The 12639-nt window shown below is 43.0% G+C and overlaps 1 protein-coding gene across 2 annotated transcripts in view; it reads right to left on the reverse strand.

Moving 5' to 3' along the window:
• LOC135284059 (protoheme IX farnesyltransferase, mitochondrial) overlaps positions 1-4193 on the reverse strand; it is an 82174-nt gene extending 77981 nt beyond the window's left edge. The window contains exons 1-3 of one of the 2 annotated variants that reach the window (XM_064395323.1): positions 4064-4193; positions 2800-2924; positions 1019-1343 (exon numbers count right to left, since the gene is read on the reverse strand). In XM_064395323.1, the coding sequence (XP_064251393.1) occupies positions 1019-1343; positions 2800-2924; positions 4064-4106 (493 nt within the window). In that variant the 5' untranslated portion in view covers positions 4107-4193. Of the gene's footprint in view, positions 1-1018; positions 1344-2799; positions 2925-3751; positions 3918-4063 lie in introns of those variants that run through there. The other variant, XM_064395324.1, reaches the window with a different exon arrangement.
• Positions 4194-12639: the final 8446 nt, after the last annotated feature.

A 12639-nucleotide genomic window follows, 5' to 3' on the forward strand; every position in this document is an offset into this window, starting at 1 on the left:
CAAAACATGAGATGTATCAGGAACACAGATGAAAATGTAAATTACCATTATATCCTCTATGTGGTCAGCAAGATTTTTCCACAGGGAAAAAACCAATGAAAATTTATATATTGCAAAGACAAAAAAGTTTTTAAAAGTAAACTGAATTCATGACATTCATTATAACAAATTTTTAGGGCAAGGAACAGTCTTGTTATCAGAAATTCACTTGACTGACTGGAGAGCACCTCAGCAAGGACTTAGGAAATTACATTTCTGTTCTGGGACTTTATATCATAGACAAGATGTAAGGCTTTGGTCAGATAATTAGAGCCTCCTTAGAAATAAAAGTATACATGGCACTACCTATTGGCAAAGGGGTAATTTATAATTGTTCCTATTGGCAAAAGAGTTACTTAAAGTCGTTACTTAAGTATTACTACTTGAACAAAACAAAATATAGTTAAGGCTGCAAGGCAATTGCTTAACAAATTGCTGGTTTGAAAAGACAACACTACCACTGACTGAAAAGTATATCAGTAAATCAGAATTTTACAAAATTCAACTGGTCAGACTCAAACATTTTCCTTTCTAATATAGGAAACCACTTGAATTATCTTACGTTGGGACTTCTAGTGCTAATTTCACAACTAGCAGTACTACAGTGAAAGGTATGTAAATAAGACAAAAACACTAGTAAACTTAAGCAAGACAACTTCAAATACTGAACATATTATTTGCACATTCACTTCCTTACCCAGTTTCACTGTAGTCTGTCTGCTAATGCTTGTTTATTTCCCAGAAACTAGCTGACAACAGGATGCAAGCTCCTCTCATTGTTTTTAAACAAAATTAATGGAAAAACTATTAAATGCTTCCATAAAAAAAATTTCCTAGCACATACTTGATGAAATTGATCCAACCTAGCATCAGTAAAATGGGAATTATCACGTGCAAACCTAAACCATACCAGTAAGATCCCAAAGAATTCTGCTATCAAGCAGAATGCACAGAAATGAGGGAAAATTACCAGTAATACCTGTAAGCTTGATTTTGGACAAGCGTGCCAAAACTCCTGGCAAATCATGCAGCTGTAGCTTCATTTCTTTCCATTGTCTGTCTTCCTTGGATTCAGCTTCCACTGGTATGACGGAGTCTTCAGTTTCTGCAGCTGACTTTATTTCTCTCAACTCCTTTCTGCTTGACATCTCAGACCACGACTGATGAACAGGTGAAACTGAGCTAATTTTGTTTATAACCTTTTTTTCCTGATCCAATTGCTGAAGCTCATGAAAAGGAGACACAACTGAGTCGGACTTGGGTTTGGCTCGTTGACTGAGGTCTTTGTTGCGCTGTGTTACATACTAAATACAATGAGAAATGTTAAAACAAATACATAAAGATATTTCTGTCCATTTCACTTTATTAACACCAAGAATATAATTACTATTTTATTCTTGTTAGGAGAATTACTTCCATGACCCAACTGAGCTAGTCTGAATTTCAGACACTTATTTCACACACAAAAAGACTTCTGAAGTTGGCTTAGATATTACAAAAGCAGCTTTACAACTCACAGCTGAATCAATGTTTATGTAAGCCTGGAGAATTGCATTTGAATGTTTACTTCCTCCCCCATAGCTACAACAGCAAACTCTCTGTTCTTATTCAAAACCACCAGGTAATACAACATGACTTACAACTAATCAATTCCATAGAATAACAGAGGTTGGAACAACCTCCAAGGTCATTGAGCCCAACTTTTGACCAAACAAAATTCACCCTTAAACAGAGAAATATACAAATACCCACACAACTTCAGTTTCCAAACTTAAGTACTAAACTTATGCATATTTAAGAAATGAAAAAACTAAAAATATGCCAAAAAACACAATCTACCACCTATGATAAAAAATCATCTCCCATATGACTATTATTTATGCCTAACTTTTTGTTAATTAATTAGACAACAAATTTCAAAGGAACATATATTGAACAATAAATTAGGATAGAGTTGTTTGCTCTCTTTCAGAGCTCACAGAAAAAAACACAGAACAAGAAAAAGAGCATTTAGATTCTCTTCTCATATTTTCTTCCCCCAAATATTCTATTTATTTCAAGCACCAGAAGCGCAGAAAGAGAGAACTTTACACCAATCCTGATTTCAAGTACACAGTAATAATTACAATGAGGAAAAGTTGTCTGCAACTCTCAATGAGCGATGTGAATACAGTTCAAATCAGCTGCCAATTAAAAAAAATTACTACCATCCACTAACATATGATACAACTGGTCAAAGAAGAAGATGTAAGGGGTTTAATGATAATTACAGCTCTTTTGATACCTAAAACTAACAGCACACGCTGTAACCTATTAACTTAATGAGCTCAGGAATTTTGACTCAAATAAACCAATTAACTGAGAACACACCACCTCTACAAGTGAGTTCCATCTATCACTTGTATGACTGCTAGCCAAGATGTGACTTTATTAGCATTTTTATAAATAATGATTTAAAAATAATTTTATGTCAAGTTTCTCGACAGGAGATGAGTGCCCTATTTCAAGGGTACAGAAGCCTCTTGTCAAGCAGAGGAGACTCTGCAGCACAAGCACTGTCCTTGCTACAAAATGTTTCCTCCAGCTTGAAATGTTTTAGGATACTAAGTGATTTAGCTCTTTTTTAGAGCAAAATTGAGATGTTTAAAATTGCCTGAGTTTGGCTGATAAGAAAAATATTACTCTTATCAACTAATCTCCATTTTGACTTATCACATGGGATGAATGAGAAATATGGGATAGATACACTCCTTGACTTACCATTCGTTTGAGAAAGTTAAAGTACTGAAAGGTAATCAACCTGTTGCTGGCCACATGGTGAAGGTGCACAAACTGGCATGGTATCTGCCGTGCACCAGTGTTCCTCGGATGCCAAACAAATAATCCTGTTTAACAGAAAACAAGAAAAAAAGATAACAGTAGATTCCAGTTTCTTCTCTGTCACTGAGTTTGCTTCTAATTAAGACTACAGTGCCTGTTGTCAGCTGTGACACAGGACAACCCAACAAATGGGAACCAGGGTCAGGTAATGGAGAATGTTTGTTGCTCCAGGTAAAAGATATGACAGTGCAAAATCATGGAATCATTAAAGATGGAAAATACCTTTAAGATCAAGTCTCAATATTAACCGAGCACAGCCAGGTCCACTACTGAACCATGTCCCTAAGTACTACATCCACACAGTTTTTTAACCTTTACAGGGAGCAATAGCATTGGTGACTCTATCACTGCCCTGGGCAGCTTGTGCCAGTGCCTGACCACCCATTCAGAAAGAAAATCTTGCCTAATATCCAACACAAACCTCCCCTAGCCCAACTTGTAGCTGCTTTCTCTTATCCTGTCCCTTCCTGCCTGGGAGCAGAGCCCAATCCCCACCTAGCTGCACCCTCTTGTCAGGGAATTGTGGAGAATGGGAGCCTCCTTTACTTCAGGCTGTGGCCCCCAGCTCCCTCAGCTGCTTCTGGCACACCAGACCCTTCCCGAGCTCCGTTCCCTTCCCTGGACACATTCCAACCCCTCCTTTTCTTTCTTATCCCAAGGGGCCGAAAACTGAACCGTAGGCAAGTCCCAGTAATTTTGGGTATTTCTTCCAAATTCCTGAGCACCAGTAAGACGCATTTTCACAGAATATGCTGAGCTGGAAGAGACCCACAAAGATCATCAAATTCAATTCCTGCTACTTCACAGGACACCTCAACAATCCCACCCTGACCTTGAAAGGGCTGTCCAAACACTGCTTGAGCTCAGGCAGCCTCGGTAATGGAGCATCGTACAATATAGTATTGTCTCGCTACTATATACACTATCGACAAGGTTATCTTGCCAAAAGAAGCACTGAGAGGAAGCAGCTGCCGTAGGACAGCACTAAAGTCAAACACGTGTGGAGGACACGCAGGGCAGTGTGGCACATGGGGACACGCACACGCATGGCCTTGCAGGCTCCGGGGACCGCTCCACAGAGCCGCTCCGGGCCGCCCTGGCCCTGCCCGCACACCGGCCCTCTCGCCCTACGGCCCCGCGGTACCTGCAAGCGCCCGGGGCGGGCGGCAGCTGCGGGCGGCGCTCATGGCCGCGGCTGCTGCGCCGCTCTCCTCTCACAGCCTGGGCGCCGCCATCTTCCCGGCGCGACCTCCAAACGCTTTCCGGGTCGGCGCTGCGGCGGAGGCGGAGCGGCCATGCCGGGGCTGTCCCGGCCAGGGGGGCGGTCGTGTTCCGGTCATCCCGGAGCCCGGCCTGGCCTGCTCGCCAGTCCGGGTGGCAGTGGCCTGAGGTGGTGGGAGTGTTTGAATACCGAAGTTTGAAATTCCCAAGGCAAATATATAAAAACGGCCTGGAAGGAGTCAAAAGGCTTTTTTCTACCAGTACAAAACAAACGACTTAAAATAACAGAATCACAGAATCTTTTGGGTGGGAAGGGACCTCTGGAGATCACCCGGTCCAAACCCCTGCCCAGGCAGGGTCACCCAGAGCAGGTGACACAGGAACACATCCCCGTGGGACTGGTATGTCTCCAGAGGGGGAGACCACGCCCTCCCTGGGCAGCAGTTCCAGGGCTCTGCCACCCTCCATGGAAAGACGTTCTTCTTCATGCTGAGGTGGAATTTCATATGTTTTGGTTCATGGCTATTGCTTCTTGTCCTGTCCCTGGGCACCACTGAGTAGAGTCTGGCACCATCCTCTCAGCATCCTTGGGGCTGTTCATATGCTCAGTCTTCCCCAAACTAAACAGGCTCAGCTCCCATAGTCTCTCCTCATAAGGAGATGCTCCAGACCCCTCATCATCTTTGTGGCCTCCACTGGACCCTCTTCAGTAGTTTGTCTTTTTTCTTCTGAGGAGCACAGAACTGGACACAACACTCCAGATAATGAGGAAGAAAATTTAGATGTATAAACAAGATGAGTTGTGCAAGTCCAACGCATGAGATGTATTATCAACACAGATGAAAATGTAAATGACCATTATACACCTTATGTGGTCAACACATGTTTTTCATGGAGAAACAAGCAATGAAGCAAAAAGTTTCAAAACCGAATTAAGGACTTTTTATTATAAAAAGTTGTTACAGCAAAGAACAACAAAAACAGTTCTTTGGGGGAGATGTGGGTGAGAATGCTCCTGCAGAACAAGTGCCAGAGCAGTTTCTCACCCAGCAAGCCAGCCAGTGAGCCTGAGTGAAGAACCAGGGTGTCATTTTTGGGGTACAGCAACAGGGGAAAACTTTCAGGTGGGAGCTAGGGCCAGATGGGAGACCTCCATCACCTTTCCCATGAGGAAGTGTCCAGAGCCCTGCCTCGAGACTCCTCATGGCCTCTGCCAGACACTGGGGCTGTTCCCTCTGCTGCATCCCCAGGCTCATCCCCAGGCAAAAGTTGTGGCCAGGATGTGGCGTCTGGCACAGCAAGAGGGTGACCAGGAGTGCATTGGGACATTGCAAAATCCTTGTAAAACAGCCAAGGGAGGGCTAATAAAAATGAATCACTGCTGTAAGTCTGTGGAGTCTCATTCCCAAAAGAACCTGAGCTTTAAAGAGCTAATTGGTTAAAAAAAAAAAAAGTTTCATTTTTAAAGTAATTTTTGAAATGGAAGGTTTTGTTTCTATACTCCTTGGGTAAAAATATGCATTTCAGGGGGTCATATTGAAGAGCTGTTGCAGCTGTCCTGTTGCATCCTGCCCTCATACATGTTCTGGGGGTGGCTGGATCCTTTGCTAAGCTGATTGAACTTGCTAAACTGAAAGGGAGAAATTGCTAACTTTGTTGGTTATACTGTTTGAACTGGTCCGGCGCAGGCACTGCTGTAAAGGTTGAAAAACTAAAGCAGGGCAAAGAGAAAGGGCCTTGGACCAGAGTCTGAACAAAAAGGGAAGGGAGTGGTTAGGACTGCTCCAGCTGTAAGGCATAATTGCACCCCCAGGCATCTTTAAAATGTTTTCTGCTAAGAGTTTAAGTTCAGAAGATGTAGGCCATAAGTCACTTAAATGCTTTTGAAAGTCATTCTCAGTATTTTTTCATGGAAATATTCCTCAGAACCATCTTCCTCCCAGGCTTTCATTTCTTTATAGTGCTTAAATTCATGCAAAAGTCATCTTAAATCATTATTAGGAAGATAAAATGAAAACACTCACTCTAATTCACTGAGAATATCCTACTTCAAAGCCTTTATTTCCTTCTATTTGGGGAGCTAGGGAGAAATTAGGACTTCACATTTCTTACAGTTAATATCGGTTTTACTCCAAGTTCTCATCACCGAGCATGTATCACTTCACAGTTACTATTTGCATCTCTACTTTTTGCCCTTTTTTTGTGCCCTCAAATTAACACCTGCACAAATAAAACAAACATCACACCGCAAACACATACAACAGTTGCATAGAGGGCTGGAATGGTTGGTTGGTTTTAGGGCAGTTTGGGTCAGAGAGCAAAAGGTTGAGGTAGTCGAGTGTTCAATGTCTGGGCTGAGATTTAAGGTTTAATGATTTTCATTGTCTTTCGCTTGGGCAGTAAATTGCACCTTACTGGCATATTATGCTGCAGCAGAAACAGTGGAAACCCAGTACCACCAAAAGCATGTTTTGACTGTAGGGTCGGCAGGGAGATGCCAGAAGGAACCTAGAGCTTACCTTGCCTTGCCTTGCCCCTTTGAAATAGATGAAGTGTTCAGTTTTCAATAACAGCAGCTTTATCCTCATCCGTAACCAGGGAAACCTGTACAGATACTCAGGCAAGGCCTCCAGGCTCTCCTATGGAACATTTTGGGTACTGACTTAAGCTGAGAGTGATCACCAAGCACTGTCCGGAGGTGGCCAGTCTCTCTTCTCAGTGTGGGCCAGTCTGTGCCCACAGTGGCTGTGTCCTGGTACAAGGTGACACTTGGCAGAGACGGGACTCAGTGGGATCACTGATACCAAGAGTACAGGAAAACCAGGCTGCTTGTTTCAGCTCATAAGTGGAGATATAAGATTCCTACAGGAAGCCTGTTTCCAAACTCTTGCTTTGTCACACTATCAACCATGCACCTTTTATGGCAATTCATTTCAAAAAGTCATCTGGGTAGAAAAGAATTATATATATAAAAACATGATATAAAGAGTGAGCACATTACAAATGGGATCTGGGTCAAAAAAACCCTACTACAGTGCTTAGAGACCATTCTAAATAGATTCATTCAAAGCTTTGCTATTTCATAAAACATTAAAGGATTAAAATTACTTTAAATACATCTGTAGAAATAGAGGCCCTATTTTATTAAAGGTGTCAGGTCTGTCTAATCTCTCCTGTGTAAGATATTCATTTTTCAGTAGCAAAGGCAACAAGATCATTAAGTCCATCTCCAGTGCTAGCAGACAGCCTTTGCCAGATACCAGACTCTTCCCTCATTAATATTTTAACATTTGTGGTAATGCTAAGAAACCATCCTTTGTCACAGACACCAGAGAGATTAGTAGTAAATCTTTTCAAAGAGAAGTACTGCATCTGTACTTCTCTTTGAAAGGATTTGAATTTAAAATTGAACTAGAGCCAGTGCAAACTGCAGAGTAAAAATAGTAGTACAGTGGGACAGAGCCACTGAATGTGTTCTTATTGCTGGCAAGACTGGAGAGATGAGAATGGATGGCCTCTAAATGTTGATTTTCTTGCAACTCCAAAGCCTTCAGTGACAGACAGGATGCTAGGGCTAGACAGATTCCATTCTGATCCAATGCAGTAACAGTTGCACTTCTGGAAACGAGCAAAGACCTGAATACAGGCAGGGCACAGAGGAGCCGTAAGGACAGATCAGGAACAAACGCCTGTTAGGGATAAATCTGACCTGGTGCCCTCAAAAAATTAACAGCAAAACCTTCAGCTGTAAAGGCAGAAATAGAAGCAGAAGGAAATTGTAAAGAACAGTGAGAGTGTCAAAATCTGGATCCAGTTCAGAAATATTTTGTGGTTCTATAAATTATTGTTGTCCTATTTCTGATGACCACAGGCATCTCATGGCTGATACAGGGGAAATCCCTTCCAGCATCCCAAATTTTCTGATCTTTAACATGGATACATCAATTCTTCTCCCAAATTCAAGCCTAAACACATGTAAGGTGTCTGCACAGAAGGTGATGTGGAAGAAAACAGTGTTACTCATGTTGAAGTTGCCTCAGTAGCCCTACATGGCACCTCTGGGCAAGGTACTGTACCAAGGCTTGAAAGGACCTAACAACTTACAAAATTTTATTTTGTTCTGTGCTCAGTTCCATTGAAAGACTACTGGGGTTTATTTTTAGGTTTTATCTCAGCACTGAGTTACCTAGCGTGTAACACTCAAGGCTTTGTTTTGTCACGTCAAGGCCTAATCATAGTGAGATTTGCTGACATTAGGAGTCAGCAAATATATCTACAGGAATCAGCTACGTAGAAATGCTTGCAACTGACATGGGGCACACAAAGGGAAAGCAGATTGCATGCTCTTTTCTGGTGCAAAATCTGGGAAATGAGTACTTATATCAGCATCCTAATTTCCAGCACTTTGATCAGAACACTTTGAATTGTAAATATTGCAAAAAAATGTCATCTATCAGTTTTAATGAAAGGATCTTTGCCCGTGGAATGGCATGTGCTAAACCAGAAAGGTCTGAAGTCATCTCCCAACTGGCCCCGAGAGGCTTTGAATGCTCCTTCAAAGCGGAGGTTGTTGTCAACGGTAGCCCAGATCACAGGGGTGAGGCTCAGGGGCTGCTACTGCTGCTGGGTCGTGTGGCTGCAGCCCCAACCCAGCTTCTCCCAGCAAAGCACACATTCGGCCTTCAAAGAAATCCACAAAACAAAGTGGAGGTGTTTGCAGCATGAGCAGCCAGAGCCGGGCTGACTTCAGACCAGCTGGGGAACAGTAAAGCAGGGATGCTTCTGCAGGGCACAAAATGAGGGTGTGCATCTCCAGACCCCAAAGGCCTTGTACGCAAGGGAGTTAAGGGGTAAAATGGAAGGCAAATAATCAAATCCCCAGTGCTTTTCAGCATTAACGTGTATTTTATAAAGGTCTTCATTTCTGTAGAGAAAGAACCAATTCAGACACACAGGTCCAAGGCTACCTGCCCTCCCCAGGGTGGATGCCAGGGCACATTGCTGCAAAAAACCTGCATAGTGATGACTGAAAAGTGGACAACAGTAGCTAAGCACCAAGTTTATAGATTAGCTGGTCAGCTTGAAAATGTACTGCTTGTGAATGTACTGCTCATGAAATGTACACGTGATGTAAGGACTCATCACTGACCTCAGGATGTCACAAAACGCAGAGAAGAGATGGCCCTAATTAGTGCAGTGCCAGAGAAGTGGCTGGGGTAAATGCATGGACAGCCTTGGATTTGGGCAGAAAAGGCTTGTGGGAGACTGTTTCTGAAGCAGTACCACACACATGCCCTCTCCCTTCTATTATTCCTAAACATCTACCCCCAATCACTGCAGGAGGCGATTCAGTCTGACCCAGGATGGCAGAATCATCTCTCAAGCGTCACAACCGCAGCTAGCAATGGTGCTCTTAGACACAAAACATCATCCACACCAAGAGCAGAACTCTGTCTTCAGTCTTGTTTGTCAAAACATGGTACTTTGCAAGTTTTTGTGCATTTTTCTAAATGCATACATTGCCAGGATGATATACAACCCTGATACCATAGAAACCTTACTCAGATACTTACTTGATGTATGAGTTATGCAAACAGAAAGGTCTGAAGTCATCCTCTCCTGCATATTCATCTGTCACCAAGGCATCCACAGGCCCCCATGACCACAGCCTAACATGGGGCTCTGCAGTGATGCTCCATTTGCTGTGAATGAGGAACATCCACACTGCAGTAGTGGAAGCCACTCACCCTCCCCAGGCAAAAAGGCTTACATATTGAGTTTTGCGTGTTGGATTTTGTTTTGTGGGGGTTTTATTCTATGAAGTTGTGTTAATTAAGATGACTAAAGCCATATGTTAAAACATGACAGGTATAGCTCCCATCCCCCCTGCTCCTTTGACACAGTCATGAAATGTTAACACCAAACATCAGTCCTAGAAGACTGCTAAAATTATCATCTCAGAGTTATGAATACAGCACAGTAGTGGGGGGGGGGGGCTTTAAAGAGCATATAGCATTAAACCTCTCGCTAGATATTAAGGGGACTTCTTAACCTCTAAAATGATAGTTATGTGCAAAAGAGGGGAGAAGGGAGGGGGCTTCATTAAAAATCCATACTTAGCTGGCACAACAGTGTACTTAAGGGCACTAGAAGAAGCCATTTAAACAGGTAAAATACTACCCCATATGCAGAGATGCCTCTTGGATAAAGAGGCCCTTTGTATGTTTGATGTCCTGTAAGTACCATTCTCTTTAATTTTCTCTTTCCTAACAGCCATAAAGGATATTTTAAATGCATGAGGGATACTCAAGCTACAGGGCTATGGCACAGGGTTTCAGAGCAGTGAAATGCTCCTTGAACGGACCTTGACAAGGGCAGTGGCCATGCAGAAGTCCAGAGAGTCTGTAGAGACCCTGGGAGGAATGAATTTCTAAAGGGCTTTTGGAGACCACCCGTGAGACCGCAGGTAAGTATCCTCTTTACCTATAGGCTGTGCAAAAAAGCAACTCCCATCCCAATTATCTTGTGATGTGAAGGTATATATGGTGTAGAGAAGCCCATCTCATACAGCTGTGGCTCTTCTGGGGCACTGCAGAGTCTGCTGGCAGCGAATCAACATCAGGTGGGGAAAATGCTTAGTTTGGGCTGGTTTAGAAGTTAACTTTTCTCAAGTGCAGTCCCAAGTCCCAACACACCCCCTCTCCCTGCCTCAGAAAAACGGGCAAAAGCAATAAACCTACCAAAGCCAGATTTAAGTGTTTAATAAAAGGTTTGAGCAAGTGTAATTTTCTTGTTATTGAAGCAGACAAGGCATATACTAAATCAGAGTTCCCAGCACAGAGCTGAGCTAGATTCCCTCCTCTGTACCAGAAGCCCTGCCAGCATTGCTATGCTGGCAGGGCTTCTGGTACAGAGGGCGTTTCATGCTCTTTGCTGACATAACAGCATCAGCAATCTAGGCCAGGCTAATCTATAAGGTTTAGTGGTAGCTGAATGTACTCAGACACAAGAAAACACTGCAACGCTACTACCTACCCAATTTGCACAGTTCCATCATATGACAGCATAAGCTGTAAGGTCAAATATAGCTTCTCAGCCAAACTTGGATACAGCAGTTTATATCAGGAGGAGGTTTTGTGACTCCTACTCTGCTAGAGGTGCTAGTGTGTGTACGATCCAGCTTACTAATGAATTCCGCTAATTCATTTGTTCTTTGGAAGTGGGTATAACCAGTCCATAAATTATGCATAGCTTCTAAAAGAGTTTCGTCTCAACTAAGAGGGGACACATTCAAATTGAAGCTGATGACTTCACCAGCTTCAAAAATGAGACTAATTACAAGAAACAATAAACAACATAGTTCATGCAAGACTGACCAGGCCAGTGCAGGACGGGAAACCCCAAATCCAGAAGTGATCTACCAGACAAAGGCTGGCTTCCTCCACTCAGATACTGGGCAAAGCTGATAAACTTTCAAGTTGAGATTTCTTCTAGTCCTAAGAAAACCAGGTCAAGGCCTCATTTGCATGGTGATTATTCGTGTAGACAGAAGTCTTCATTAACATTGCATGTCTGAACAATCCTGGGGCCCAGAAGGTGGACAACAGCTGTACCGAGGAAGAGGCTGGCATCTAGTCTGACCTGTACCAGCACAACATCAAGAGGTCTTTAGTAGTCCTGAAAAGAAGACATAGGTACAACTGGCACTAAGAGAGCAGCATGTACCCACACCAGTTTTCAAATGCACATGAGTGCAAGAAGGAGGACAGTCAGGGTGGGCTCTCCACCACCCTCTGCCACCAGTCATTTATGTGGGTATGGATCTTTTGATCAAACCTGATCAAAAGACACCCACTTTGGCTTGTGTGAGTGTATTTTGAAGGGTTTCTGCTGATAACATTGAACACAGTTCCATAAACAGAGAAATAGTTCATGGGAAGTGCCTGATTTTAGAAGCAAAAAGTAAGAGCAGGAATTAGGCTTCTGGGGCACAGGGGGAGTAATGAAACCTGGATCTCATTCCTGTCCTGTTACCTTTCAGAAGGATCTTGAGCAGATACTGTAACCTCTGTATCCTGTAAACTGGGATCCTGATGGTGAGGTCATAGCCTGGAGGTGCTCAGAGACTGCAAGGATGAAAGGCTTGAGAGCTAGCGAGAGATTTTCTCATTTCCTCCACCTTAACAACATATCATAAAGCAGTCATTTACACTCATTCTTTAGAGACTACTCTGGCATCACTTGCAAGTCATTGCCCTTGCCCTTCTTGCACAGATCCCACCCAGGGCTACCAGCAGGCACCTTTAAAAGGTGCTCTTATACTATGCTGAAGCTGAGAGATTTGCAATGCATAGCCTGGCCACAGAAATAATACGAGGAGCAGCAGGGGAAATGCCACCAGACAAAATACTCCATATGTCAAGGCATTAGAAATCCCAGTGGAAAAAAAATCCTCATGGTTTAATTGAGAAGGTCAGATAGAAGTTATGTTTGTGTTTT

The sequence above is a fragment of the Passer domesticus genome, chromosome 20 (genome assembly GCF_036417665.1).
Source record: "Passer domesticus isolate bPasDom1 chromosome 20, bPasDom1.hap1, whole genome shotgun sequence".
NCBI lineage: Eukaryota > Metazoa > Chordata > Aves > Passeriformes > Passeridae > Passer > Passer domesticus.